The following is a 14,731-nucleotide window of genomic DNA, read 5'->3' as shown; positions in this document are numbered from 1 at the left end:
GCTAACTAACCAGGCCTTTCCGTGCCCAGGCGCTCACACCTTTTAGCTGTAAAGGAAACCAGGTAGGGTCTCAGAGTCCTGCCTGGCATCCCAAGAAATACCCTTTTTGTAGACTTGGAGACCCCAGCCTGGGGCTCAGGAGCTTACACACATTCCTCTAGCCAGAGTCCTGGATGCCAGATTTTTCTGGAGGCCCTCAAGGGACCTGTAGACCTTCTAGGCCCTTGCAGAACGCAGCCATCATCTGCCAGAATTCTCCATCTTGCTCCCACCCTGCTGGCATTTCTCCAGTAAGCCCTCCCTTCAGCATTTAGGCCCCCAGCTCTGGGTTGTCTCCCAGCCATCCTGCTTCCCCTAAAGCACTTCTCAGGGATGACTGTGGAGTCTTCCAAACCTCACCTCCAGCAGGGAAGCCTCAGGTCATCAGTCTCAAGAAGGGGACCACTAGTAGCAAAAGGAAAGCCCAGGATTAACCTCTGGCCCTGACACCCCAGAGGGAATTTCTGCCAAGAAGCACTTCGCTACCCTGTTGATGCCTGACACGCCTACCTAACATCTCTGCTTTGGAAGCAGCTCTCATAAAAACCCAGTGCCCCCTGGTGGCACTGAAGGGCCTTTCCCTTCATTCCTCCATCCCCTGCATCCCTAGGATGGGGTGGTGGGCAGAGCTGGCTTCATGGGTGTGTACTTAGGCAACCTCAAAACTCTCTTGCTCAGTTCAGTGCCATACTCATTACCTTGAAATATCTTAATAATTTTTGAACAAGTTGCACACCTGTTCACTTTGCATTCTGCTCCACCAGTCATGAAGCCGGTTCTGGGAGTGGGTTGTCCTGGGGGAGAGGGGAATATGGTGTGAACCCTCCTCTTTGGTGTCATTGGCAGGAAGGATCAGCAAATCAGGATGTCTCAGTTGGGTCTGTCACAGAGGGAGGAAGGGAGGGAGGGAGGGAGGGGCCCAGTGGCTCCCTGGGGACAGTCTGAGAGGGCTTCCTGAGAGAGGGTGGGACTCACACCTGTAAGCATCTCACTTGCCTCCTCTCTCACCTCGGCCAGGCCTGTCCACCTCCTTCCCCATCGATGGCACCTTTTTCAACAGTTGGCTAGCTCAGTCAGTGCAGATCACAGCAGAGAACATGGCCATGAGCGAGTGGTCACTGAACAACGGCCACCGTGAAGACCCCGCTCCGGGGCTGCTGTCGGAGGAGCTGCTGCAAGACGAGGAGACACTGCTGAGCTTCATGCGGGACCCCTCACTGCGGCCCGGGGACCCTGCCAGGAAGGCCCGGGGCCGCAGCCGCCTGCCTGCCAAGAAGAAGCCACCGCAGGATGGGCCTGGCTCACGGACGACTCCAGACAAATCTCCCAAGAAACCCTGGGGCCAGGAGGCAGGCAAGGCAGGGCAAGGGCCAGTGGCCCGGAAACCAACGCGGCGAACGCCCTCCCACCTGCCATCTAGCCCTGCAGCTGGGGACTGTCCTGTTCCAGCGACCCCCGAGAGCCCTCCTCCTCTGGCCCCCGAGACCCCGGACGAGACAGCCCCAATGGCTGCCGACTCGAATGTCCAAGTGCCTGGCCCTACAGTGAGCCCCAAGCCCTTGGGCCGGCTCCGGCTGCCCCGCGACAAGGGAACCCAGAGATCGCCAGGTGCCAGGCCTGATGCTGGGACAGGACCGCCCTCCACTGTCGCCGAGAGGCCCAAGGTCAGCCTACACTTTGACACTGAGACTGATGGCTACTTCTCTGATGGGGAGATGAGCGACTCAGATGTGGAAGCTGAGGACAGTGGGGTGCAGCGGGCCCCCCGGGAAGCAGGGGCTGAGGAGGTGGTCCGCATGGGGGTCCTGGCCTCCTAAGTCACCCCTACCCCATCCCGGGCCCTGCCCTGGTCCTCTCGTGAGGCCTCAGCCCAGTCACAACTGCCATTTCCAATCTCTGCTGAGTGTCTCAGACCCTTGAGACTGCCACTCTGTCGTGGTTTTATTTTTAATATAGAGAGTTTTGAATTCCACACTGTTGTCTTTCCTCTGTGCTGGCCTAGGACAGTAGGATTCCTTCCACGGCTCTGGCCGCAGGGACCATTGCAGGTCCCATGCACCATCCCTGCCGTGGTAGCGCCCCGTCCCGGTCCTGGCCCCGGCCCGTGCGGCATCACTGGGCTCCTGGCTAGATGCACGCAAGGCGAAGAAGTGCTCAGGACTCCAGCCCGCTGCCACTGGGTGACAGACCGTCGTTTGGGCATTATTTCGTGGCCCAGGGCCTGCCCCGCCTTGCCCCCAGAATCCCACTGGGGTCCATCTGGGGGGTCCTGCTGCACTCCACTGATCCCCAAGGAAGTATACTAAGTGATACCCAGCCAGAGTCTACTCACTGTCACAAGCACAACGAGCTTATATAAGAAAGCACTGAGCGGGGGGGGGGGCGCAGAGGGCCCGCTGGTTCCAGAGGAACCGCAGCTGTTCCTGATCAACCCGCATCATCCGAGGCCTGCCCGCCCACCCCGCGACCCTCCACTCCCTTGCTGCTCCGGCCCTGCCAGTGCCCAGCCCGGCAGCTCTGAGAAAGGGTTCCTAGAATCCTTCCTGAGCTGTGCCATTTACTCAGGGGACTCCCAAACAGCCAGCCGCCACTGCCGGTGGAGGCTGCAAGGGAGGGCCAGTGCCCAGACAGGGGCGTGGGGCTTAGACTCACCCACTTAGAGAATTGCTCTGCAGCTCCAACTTCCTTCCTTCCTTTGGGGCCAGTCTCGGCCGAAGTCTGGTCACTCCCAGACAGCTGACCTGACCAGACCAGACCATTTGCCTTTTCAAAATTTCCAGTCCTGCTATGAGACGAGCTTCTTCCTCGGTTTCCTTTTGGAAACTCCTCCTTCCAATGAGCAGTGGGATCCCGGGGCCTGTGATGGGCCGTGTTGGCCTGCTATGGCTATTTCAAGTCTTGCTGGATGATCCTGGTTCCTCCGTCCCTGTGAGCCCTTAACTCCTCTCCTGGCTGTGCCCTCCCCACCCCACCACACATACACACACCCTCCCTGTCACCACCACCCACCCACCTTTTCCGTCCCACCCTCTAGGTCCCAGGTAGTTGCTCTGAAGAGTTTCAGTGGAGTGGCCCCAGGGTGATAGCTCAGGGAACAAACAAAAAAGGAATTTAGTGAAAACGTGGGTTTTTTTCTTTTATTAATTACTCCTGGGTCACTTCCACCACTGGGGAAGCCAGAACTTCTCCAACAACAACCTTGCAAAAGTCCAGTGAATCAGTCGAATCATTCTATGGATGCCAAAGAATATTTTGACCATAATACAGCACAGCCTGGACCTGACAACTTGTCACTTGGACTTTTTTTTTTTTTTTTAATGGAGTTCTTTAGCAACAAAGTGTAGAGACATGTTCATTGCACACACCCAAGGAGACTGAGCCCAAGCTCTTGGAAGAGGATGCCGTTCTGCTGCTGAACTGTTGGAATCGGGAAGCGGGAACCAGCTGTTGGATTTCGGATCCTGGGCTGGGCCCACTGTGAGCTTTCCTAAACTCCGAGACTCTTGGGGGGTGGGGAAGAGTACTGACCGCAAAACCAGCATGGCAAAAGTTTTTACCATGTGGTTCCCCACTCCCACCCCCCACCCCCCCAGTACACAACACTCAAATCAGCGGGATGGGGAGCAGCTTGACCACCCACCCCCCGACTCCAGAACTTTCAAGGTACGACAGTGGCATTGTCATTGACACTCGGTTTCATGTGAATTTTAGCAAAACAGGAAGCAAAGATAGGACTATGTTCAGAAGATCGGGCAAATTCGTCCAGTGGGAATGGACTCGGGACGGGCTGCAAGGATTCTGGGCGTTGGGATGGCACAAGCTACCATGTAGAGTTTAGTCCGCCTGCCTCCTTGGTAGTAATGGCCAGTGCAGTGTCCGCACCAGCGGCCCAACCCTCTTCTCTGTTTACTGCCTTTGAACAGCCCTCCTTCCTTCCCTATGCTTTGGGTCACAATCTTGTTTGTGCTGGGTTGCCCGGTCTGACCTCGCAGGAAGCAAAGGGACAAGCTTAAAGAACAACCAAACTGCCAGGGGTGGGGTGCCAGGAATGGCTCAGGCCCAATAGACTCCACACTTGCCCCCTCACCCTTTAATGCATCTTGAGGCAGAGTCTGGGCTCCCTGGGGGTGGAGAGAACTGGGGAGGGAATGTAGCCTGGCTGGTGAGGGTCTGGTCTGGGTGGGCCAGACGGGGCAGTCAGCACTCTTTGGGGGGCCTTTGCCCAAGCTGGCCTCTGGATTCTCTTCTGTGTTGGCTCTTGGCTTTGGACTGGACTCTCTCTGGAGCCATGTACTTACACTGGGCCCAGGTCTGTTTGGCTAGCTGGTGAGAGAAGTGGGGAGCCCCCTCACTCCCTAGCTAGGCCCTAAAGCTGTTCTTGCCAGGCAGCTGTTCACCTCTAGGATGTCCAGCAAGGCTACACAGAGTACAAGGATGCTGGTCCCCACCACTCATTTCCTCCATTAGCTACGGCCTCTTCACTCTTTTTCTGGTCTGTGTCCACCATGTATGTATACAGCTTTGCTACCTCCTGGCATTGAGGTTGGAAGTAGGGAAGAAGGCAGGAGGCCTTTTGCAGGCCAGAAGCTGAAACCGCTTCTGCGTGACCACACCTGCCCCCACTCACTGGCCCTCTTCTGGGAGAGAGAAGCTGCTCTGTTCCTCGTTCTGTCATCCCCATTTTCAGTCCTGGCTGCACAGCTCATCCTTCCCCCTCATCACAGCAAGAAAGGATAAGGTGCAAGGAAAGTATTTTTATGGATCAGAAATGTATTTTAAAGTGAGTAAGAAGAAAGGTAGAAGGGTTTATTTTATTAAATGAGCTCTCTGACTTTGTGACCGTGTGTGAGCATTTCTAACTTAAGGGTCTCAATTTCCTTAGAGAAGCCACTGAGGTTTCCAGATGTGGATGCTGGGCTCTAGGTGTGTGAGCATGTGCCAGGGCACATCCCTTGTGTCCATGTGCATGCATGTCTGTGTGTTGTGTATGGGCATACTGGGGGGCTTGCTGGGGCAGATTCTAGAGAATCAGCTGCCCAATACTAACACATTGGCAGCAACTGGACTTGGCGTTTCCTTGCTCACTGCCAATGTAGCCATCTTCTGCCCATGCCTGGAGCTCTGCAGAATGGGTCTGGATGCCTGCAGCAAGGCCCTGGGGGAGGCCACCTCCCTTGTCCCTGGCCCAGCTGGCCACATTGGCCAAAGAGCCAGGGCTGGAGTCTGGAGTATTTTATATTCTGCCTCTGGTTGTTCTTTAAGGCACTTCCTGCCACCTTGTCCCTCAGACGCACAACACTCTGTGCTCCACAAACGACTTGGGGTTGGGGAGTGATATGAATGTCACAGGAGGAGACACCTTCTGTCCTTGTTTCAAAGAAAGTGATGTGCCATTTGTTAATATACAAGAGAAATATTGAAAATATATTGAAAAGAGCAATTTTAAATTATTTTTGGCTTATGTTGCAATATTTATTTTCTTGTATTAGAAAAGATTCCTTTGTAGAGAAAAAATGTATTTTTCATTAATGCAAAGACCTATTTCTCCTTTTTGTACATCGTCCACGTTCGCGACCCTTAATGAGCAATAGAATGTACGGCCGCGTCGCTGTGGCCAGTGCCCGCTGTGCCCTGCATGATTCTGTGTGGCCGCTGCCGCCTAGTTCCAGCCCCATCCTGTCCTGCTCACTCATGGGGGTTTCTAGACCCCGGCCCCCAGCCGGGCCCGGGGCTCCAGGAGCCCTTTGCACTCCTCGTGTGTTGGCAAACGCAGTTAATAAAGCAATGTTTTCTGTGCTGGCTGGTGTGAGGCTTTGTTGCGGAGGGGAGAGGGCTCCTCCCCAGTGGCAGGCTTCCCGAATTGGGACCCAGTGCTACCTCCAAAGGCCCCCTGATAGGGACGGTCCTGGTGAGCGCTCAGTGTGCCCTGGAGGCTGTGCTCAAGGGCAGTATTTTGTTTGCTCCTCACTGACAGCATCCACCAGGAAGGAATCCCAGTGGGTGAGGGAGGCACCCGGAGCCACATGCTGATAAAGACGTGAAATTCAGCATCACAGGCAAGACTGCTGGACTCTTCCCCCCTGCCGTGAGCCACCTACCAGGGACAGTGGGAAGGCTTGCAGAGAACCTTGGGCATCCGTCCCTACATCAGGCGAGGTGCTGGCCCAGGTTTGTCCTCATTCGTGATTTCCCTGGCACCTGCTCAGTGCTGGGTTCTGGAAGGTGTTAGGAATGTAGCCACCATCCCTGCCCCAAGGCAGCTCACAGTCCAGCAGGGACACAGACTGTGAGGGAACAGGGAGTTATGGAGGCCTGGGCTGATTTGGGGATGGGACACTTTCAGGAAGGGCTTCCCTGAGGACAGTCTACAGTTCATTCATCTGTTCATTTGTTCTTTCGCCAAGGAATCTCATGACCACGTACCTCATCCTGCCAGCACGCTGGGTTGTATACCAAACGTCACCAGGATCCTGCCATCCTAGAGCTTCCAGGCAGTGGAGACCTGAAGAATAAATAGTTGCTTGGTCAAGGGTCAGGTGGATAGAAGGAGGGCTGACAAGCATTCCTGAAAGGGCTCGCACGTGCCAAGATGCATCAAACTGCATCTTGATCCTCCTCTAAGAGCCCCAGGGGAGACAGTTTGGGAAGAGGGTAGAATTGAGACTGAAAGAATCTGCTTCTGGTGCAACTGCGTTAATTGTTTACCAGTTGTTTACCCCATCTGTCACTGGTGCAGTAGGCATTAGCCCCCAGGGGTGCATCCAGATCCAAGGTTCTGGGACCACAATGCAGAAGGCATGGGGAGTGAACCTGGCTCCTGATTGGCCAGCCCACCTGTCCAGTGGGCCAGCTGCCCTGGGCTCGCACCCCAGCCTCTCCGTCCTCACTCCCCCAGCACCACACCATGCCCACTTGGCCACGTTGGTCTAGAAGAGTGACACAGGGACCCTGCTGCAAGACCCACACCTGAAAGCTGACCTAGCTGCTAGATGTGGGGTAGGAGAGGTCAAAGCACCTGTGGATCAAAAGCCACAGTGCTCGGGATCCCTGGGTGGCGCAGTGGTTTGGCGCCTGCCTTTGGCCCAGGGCGCGATCCTGGAGACCCCGGATCGAATCCCACGTCAGACTCCCGGTGCATGGAGCCTGCTTCTCCCTCTGCCTATGTCTCTGCCTCTCTCTCTCTCTCTCTCTATCATAAATAAATAAAAATTAAAAAAAAAAAAAAGCCACAGTGCTCAATGGAAATCAGGTCCACGCACACATGTAATTCTAAAAGTAAAAATAAACACGTAAAATAGAATTTTAGCAATTGTATTTAACCTATCAGACCCAAATATAATCACTTAAACATGTAATTAATACAAAACCATTACCAATGAGATATTTTATATTCTGTGTGTGTTATATTTTTAGCACATCTCAGTATGAACTAGTCACTTTTCAAGCTCAATGGCTATATGGCTAGTACCCACTCTATTGGGCACTGTAGCCCTAGAAGTCATTGGCTGTCTCCTGGGTTGCTTTGGATTGACCCAGGCTTGTGCAGAGCAAGGGACAGACAGCCACGAGGAGTCCTTGGCCCTTTCCATAGGCAAAGGCGGAGAAGTAGACCTCCCAGCCAAGTTCCTCTGCACCCACTTGAGTCCAGGTGACTGCTTCAAGGCAGAGGTCTCCCAGCTGCTGGCTGCTCCTAGGCCTTTGCCTCTGTTGCTGCCTCTGCTGTCTCTGCCCCTGAACACAGGACAGGATGAGCGTGGACCAACCTGTTCACAGCTCCCTCGTGGAGGGACAGTTCTCTCCCAGCATCTCCCAGGAGGGGTGCGACTTTCATCCACCTTCTATCTTGCCTGCATTGATTGCACACTCACTGAGCACCTGCTACTGGGCCCCGAGGACATTAGAATGTCCATGCACCCCTATGGAGAGACCAGGCCAGCGTGGGAGACACACTTTAATTGTGTAATCCCCGAGCAGTGTGAGCAGTGTCAATTACTCACAAAGACCACAGTGTGAGGGGAAAGCTGGGTCGGAAGAGGTCTCTGAGAACTTCCTTGTTCTCACCAAATTTCTGCGAGGGTAGGGTATGGGGCGCCATCTGCTGTCCATCAGGCCCCGGCCCACATGCCTCCAGCTCCAAGTCAAGGCCCACTGGGTGGGGGGGCCAACCCTGCAGTCCCTTCTCTCAGAATTCCAGACACCCTTGTCCCCAAGATACCCATGCCCTACCATCCACAACCCTTCGTGAGCCAGCACAGAGAAGGATCTTCTTTATCAGCCTTCAGGAACAGGGTGTCTGTTAAGGGACAAGAGGCCTCCTGAGAAGATAAGGCATTGCAGGGTGCCCATCAGGCAAGGTGCCCACCCTGAGTTGGGTCGGTGGACTGCAGGGTGCCCATCCTGGGTTGGGTGGGTGGACTGAGGATTTCCCTGCCCTGCTTCTTGTAACTGCTAAAGCCAGGAAGGCAATCAACGGTGGGTTAGAGAGGGAGCACTCCACGCTCCCAGAGATGCCTCAGTCCCTCTCGTTGCACCTCTGTCTGTGTCCAGAGCTGCCAGAAGCAGCGAAGGCCCTTTTTCTTGGGGAGGGTTTCAGGACTCAGACACTGCAGACCTATGCCAGAAAAGCAGGTTGCTCAAAGTGGTCTCATGTTCCACTCCCCTTCACAGGAGAGCCCCACGCTCCAACCTCTCCTGGCCAGACTCTTGAGGGTGTCCACAAGGGCCAGCTCCTCCACACTCTGAGGGTCAAGCCACAGCTGCCCCTCTCTGTGTCAGCCCAGCCACCTACTCTTCTTCATTCCCAAGGAGAAGCAAGGAAGCACATGAGACTTCACGGTCACCATTTGGGGATTCCCTGATAAAAGAAGAGATTATGAAATAGGAATGTTAGGCAGCCTTCTGGGGTTCAGGCAGACTCACTGCCAAGAGTCAAATAGACCAAGGCAAAATAGGGGTGCAGTCAAGCAGGTGACTTAGGGACAAGTTTAGTGTACCAGAATGCGGCTCGACACCCCATGCTCCAATCCAGGCCTAGAGTTCAGAAGCATCCACACCATCCATTCTCAGGGAACCTGGTTGGGATGCAAAGGTCCTGGTCCTGGTTTGTGAGGGAGACCCTCGGTGGGTTAGGAGGTAGGGTTGCCAGATTTAGCAAATAACAGTCCTGGACCCACAGTGAAATAATTTCAGCCAAATCCTAAATAATTCTTTAACATTAGTATGTTCCAAATATTGCATCCTGGATTTTACCTGGCAATCCTAGTGGGAGACTCATGTCCTCCACTATGTCATGGCCCCAAGCAGAGGGATGGCGCTGGTGAGTGATTTACCATGGTGTATAAACTGAAGCAGATCCAAGACTATCCCCACAACCCCAAAATGCTCACCCCTGAAGTTCAAGAGCAATGGAAAGGGGGCAGCAGCCAGTAGCCAGGACACATAGAACCCAAGCTGTGCCTATCTCACTGGGCTACTGTCCCATCTCATCTCACATCCCAACCCAAAGCTGAATAAAACTCCACCTGGAAGGGACCTTTTCACCTAGAGCTGTTTGAGGCCCATGGGCCATTTATTTACTGGGTCAGGTTAGCGTCTAAAATGCTTATATTGGTTGCAATACTATTCATCATAGCCAAGATGTAGAAGAACCCACGTGTCCATCAGTAGATGAATGGATAAAGAAATGGTGTTAGAGGGGACACCTGGGTGGCTCGGCGGTTAAGAGCTTGCCTTTGGCCCAGGGTGCGATCCTGGAGACCCAGGATCGAGTCCCATGTCAGGATCCCTGCATGGACCCTGCTTCTCCTTCTGCCTGTGTCTCTGCCTCTCTCTATCTCTCATGAATAAATAAATAAAATCTTAAAAAAAAAAAGAAAGAAAGAAAGAAAGAAAAGAAATGGTGTTAGAGCCACACCAGCCTTGAAAAGGAAGCAAATTCTGACCTACATACACATTTTGCTAAGCGAAATAAGCAATCACAAAAAGACACATACATCCCCATAGCACTTGTATGGGGTATCTAAAGTAGTTCACCTGGTAGAAACAGGAAGTAGAGTGGTAGGTGTCAGGGATTGGGGGCAGAAGAGGCGGGAATTGTTCAGTGGGTGTGTGAGCTAGGACCCAAAGGTGAGTTACTTGGATCAGAGGGGTGCAAGCTCTCAGTTGTAAGGAGGGACGACAGTAGGGAAAGAATGTGTCTGTTTTATAGAACAAACTGTTCCCACCCAGGAGACCTAGGGCCTAGGTGTTCCTTTAGATACACCATCGCATGAGCCAGTATGAGCTGGACAGTTGCTGAGGCTTTGCAGAGAAACCCCCTAAACTGCCCTAAGCTCATTGTAATACTAGAATCTCCCATGGGTGGGGATTTTCAGTCAATTTCACATAACAATGTAGCACCTTGACACACTGAGCATGTGCAGCTGAATGGAAGGGCTTAAGTCAAAATATGTACAAGTTCCTTTCTTTTTTTTTTTTTAAAGATTTTATTTATTTATTCATAGACACACAGAGAGAGGCAGAGACACAGGCAAAGGGAGAGGGAGAAGCAGGCTCCATGCAGGAGCCTTTCTTTTTTTTTTTTTTCCTGAAAGCCAAATGAGGTTGATCAGGAGAGGTAGTATAAAGTGATGCATTCCTGGAAAACAATTAGGCAATATATAACAAGAATCATAAATCTACTCCTGTGGACTCAACCCCAGGTCTCCAGGATCACACCCCAGGCTGCAGGTGGCACCAAACCACTGGGCCACCAGGGCTGCCCAAAATATGTGTAAGTTCTGTGTGTTAAGCTCCCTGGCCTTGTTCTGAAGCACACAGAATGAAAGCCCCTAACCCTAAGAAGAGGCAGTGCTTTGAGAGCTACCTCCTTGTCTCCTTACTTGTGACAAGTAGTAAAACCTTTTTGCTTTCAACACTTCCTTGAGTTGTGTTCCATTTGATACACCCAAGCAGGAAAGCTCTTGAATTCAGTTGCAGGTGCAGAGGTAGGAGAGGGGATTCTGGGATCTGGTGCACAGCAGTGGGCATATGGTTGATAGCACTATACTTTACGTGTAGAAGCTGGTATGTGCAGGTGCCTGGGTAGCTCACTCAGTTGAGTGTCTGCCTTTGGCTCAGGTCATGATCCCAGGGTGCTGGGATCAAGCCCAGTGTCAGGCTCCCTGCTCAGCAAGAGCATCAGTTTCTCTCTGTTCCTCTGCTCCTCCCTGCCCCCGGCACACTTGTGTGCTCTTTCTTTCTCTCTCAAATACATATATACATAAAAGTTGCTATGTGCATTTTATGCTATCTGTTTTTTCACAGAGTGTGGAATCTCTGCTATTTTCAGTAAGGTACAACTGCTTGGTTGCAACAGCAAATATAATGTTAAGCAAAAGGAAGCCATTCTAAAAAACTTTTTTTAAAAAAGTTTATATTGGGCCTCTGCTTTTCCTGAGCACCCATGACTCCCCAAGAACCCCCAACACAAAGCTTAAACTCAAATCTAGGGGCTTGGGGTAATGGAGAATTAAGGACCTGTAGTTTGGTCCTTCTGGGCCTCAATTTCTTCATTTGTTATATGAGGATGACAGTTCTTGTTGGACACCCCATGCAGGGCAGCTGAGAGGTGCTACGTAGACATGGACATGGACATGAGGTGGGCAAAACGAGGAGTCCCTGAAGGTGTAAGAGTTGGGGAAGAGGAGGTTTGGGCAGAGACTGCTCTAGGGCTGGCACCTAACCAGAGGTGAGGAGGCCAGAGGGATTTGTTTACTAACGCTCACTTCCTGGAATCTGAGCTGGTAAAGCCTGGTTGTTTACAAGTTCTCGTGGGCCTCCCTACCCCCAACCGGGACAACTATGGTTTGGGGTCAGGGCATGGCTGCTCCCTGGGTGGGAGCTGAAAGAGGGGCTGGTTGTAAATATCTGCCAGTCATCAGGGGAGCAGCTTATGTGATACCTGTGATAGTCAGCTGCCTGGGCCTGAGAAACACTCAGCTGACCGGCATTCTGAGTTCCTTGGTGGCCATCCTGTACACTTGAAACCTTGTAACCCAAGAGCTAGAGTAGCTGAATAGACTGTCCCTCCTGTCCCCCACCCCTTTTTGCAAAGAAGGAATGTTCCATTGCTAGGGACTGAAGGTTATGAGCAACATGAAACTCAGAAGAGCAGCTGGGGTTTGTAAGAGAAGCCAAGGAAGAAAAGTTACTCAGCAAAATAAGCTTTCACCTGTGGATGCTCCAAACTCCCATTCCGGGGCTGTGGGTGACCGCCTGGTTCTGGTCACAGGTGCTAAGTTTCATAGCCTTGCTTCCCACATGCCAGCCACAACATTGATGCCCACTAAATTACAGAAGCCTAGGAGATTTGGGAAGGAGTCAGGTGGGCCTTAAGACTCAATAATGGGTTAATGTCAAAGGAGGAATAATGCGCCCTGAAGAGGCAGCAGGAATTAGAAGGATGCTCAAATCTCAAGCAAACCTCAGCCCCACCCCAACCCCCACCGCACCCCCACCAGGAGCACTTCCTACTATGCAAGAAAGAGTGTGGGACTGGCACCAACTTGCACCATTCACCCTGGTTCCTGTTTGGCCCTCATCTGAGAAGCTGCATCTGGGTGACAGGACCTCAGAGTTAGGGGAGTAGTGAGGTGTGAAACCTCATCTTGTTGCAGGGTTGCAGGGTTCTTGTCTCAAGGAGTTGAAGAATGAATCTCACGACTAAAGGATGAAGTGAAGTGGGAGTTTATTAAGTGAAGGTGAGCATGGAAAGGAGAGTAACAAAGCTCTACAGAGTGAGACGGGTCCCAAATGGGTTGCCACTGAGGGCTTTTATGGTTGGTCTTTTCAAGAAAACTGACCAGGGAACTTGAAAAGTATCTCATTTGTAACACTGAAGATAAACAAGGTGGGTATGTTATGGTCCCTTCCTCCTTAATATCTTGTCTATAACATTTCTCCACATGGGGGTTTCTGTGAGCCTGGTTACTAGCCCTCCACCTGTCTCTCCCTCTCTAGCCTTGCCTGTCTCTTACTCAGTCTTACAAACCAACTTCTTTAGAACAGCCTCTGAATTTTAATGACACAGAGACTGTCATTTTAAAAGCAATCCTGTGGTAAGTCATTTGTGCTAAAAAAAGAAAAAAAAAAGGCTCCTTGAAACCTGGGTCTTTTCTTTTCTTTCTTCTTTCTTTCTTTCTTTCTTTCTTTCTTTTTCTTTCTTTCTTTCTTTCTTTCTTTCTTTCTTTCTTTCTTTCTTTCTCTTCTTTCTTTCTTTCTTTCTCTTCTTTCTTTCTTTCTCTTTCTTTCTTTCTTTCTTTCTTTCTTTCTTTCTTTCTTTCTTTCTTTCTTTCTTTCTATAGTCACACAGTGAGAGAGAGAGAGGCAGAGACATAGGCAGAGGGAGAAGCAGGCTCCATGCACCGGGAGCCCGACGTGGGATTCGATCCCGGGTCTCCAGGATCGCCCCCTGGGCCAAAGGCAGGCGCCAAACTGCTGCACCACCCAGGGATCCCAACCTGGGTATTTCTATTCACAGGTCCTCCTGAGCCCATGAGACACAGAGATAGATCATGTCCAGTCCAGTGTTCCCTGGACAGCCCTTAGGCTACCTGAGGAGTTAAGATATGCCCATCTGATTCTTCAAGTTGGGTACTTTACTAGGGGATTAGAATGCAGGGTATGTATGCTCCTCCTTTCCCCTACAATTACACTTGCTTTGCTTCATAGATGGAACCACCAAATCCCCATTTTTTCAGGTAAAGCCAGTCCCAGGTCAGAGGTCTACAGAGAGATGGGTCAGATGGGACAGATGCTGTCTCAGCCCCCATCTCCCAGCAGCATCCTCAGTGAGCACCCACAACTGACCACAGGGCTCAAGCCAGGCATTTTATAGGTTGGCAATCCTTGCTGTCTCAACAGCTTCAAGCTTTTCTGTTAGCTTTACCTCAGATCAGCATCTTGGCCATTGTCAATGCCACACATTCTGGTACACACGCTCAACAGTCAGTGTGGCATTCTGAGAAGGACACGTGTATCCAGATGGTCCCAGCTTCAAATACCATATCCTGATCCTGATTTGATGGTCCCAAGAGCAGCCTATCCTGTGGATCACTAGCTCCGATGTGGGTTGGAAAACATGGTCATACATCATACAATGCTGGTTTTGAAACCAGTGTTAGAAATAAATATCAGGGGATCCCTGGGTGGCGCAGCAGTTTGGCGCCTGCCTTTGGCCCAGGGCGCGATCCTGGAGATCCGGGATCGAATCCCACGTCGGGCTCCCGGTGCATGGAGCCTGCTTCTCCCTCTGCCTGTGTCTCTGCCTCTCTCTCTCTCACTGTGTGACTATCATAAATAAATAAAAATTAAAAAAAAAGAAATAAATATCATTACAGGTAAAAGGTCAGAGAATGGGAAAAGAATGCCCCTCTTCTCCCGCTTCATCCCCAGGTGGAGGGGACATGCTCTCCAGTCTTTCTCTCCACTCTTGCCTTCTCCAACTACATTCTCCCCACAGTCCTCTTCAGGCACTGACCTCTACCAGTCCCCAAATTACATCCTGGTCTTTACTGCCGAGTCTTTGTCTTTGCAGGCTACTTAATTGGCACATCCCCTCTTCTCCACCTAACCAGTCCTTCTGGTCCCTGGTTTCTAGAAACCTCCTTGGCCATGTTTAGGTGTGTCTTTTTAAAAATATATATTTTATTTA

The 14,731-nt window shown here is 51.7% G+C and overlaps 1 protein-coding gene across 11 annotated transcripts in view; it reads left to right on the top strand.

The window, feature by feature from the left end:
* JADE2 (jade family PHD finger 2) overlaps positions 1 to 5,835 on the top strand; it is a 52,266-nt gene extending 46,431 nt beyond the window's left edge. For all 11 annotated transcript variants that reach the window (XM_041761171.1, XM_041761177.1, XM_041761169.1 and 8 more), the window contains one exon: positions 1,057 to 5,835. In XM_041761171.1, the coding sequence (XP_041617105.1) occupies positions 1,057 to 1,856 (800 nt within the window). In that variant the 3' untranslated portion in view covers positions 1,857 to 5,835. The remainder of the gene's footprint in view (positions 1 to 1,056) is intronic.
* The last annotated feature ends 8,896 nt before the right edge of the window (positions 5,836 to 14,731 follow it).

This window comes from Vulpes lagopus, chromosome 7, assembly GCF_018345385.1.
Source record: "Vulpes lagopus strain Blue_001 chromosome 7, ASM1834538v1, whole genome shotgun sequence".
NCBI classification, from domain to species: Eukaryota; Metazoa; Chordata; class Mammalia; order Carnivora; family Canidae; genus Vulpes; species Vulpes lagopus.
The sequence above is the reverse complement of the archived record's forward strand: the minus strand, read 5'-3'. Positions and strand labels throughout refer to the sequence as shown.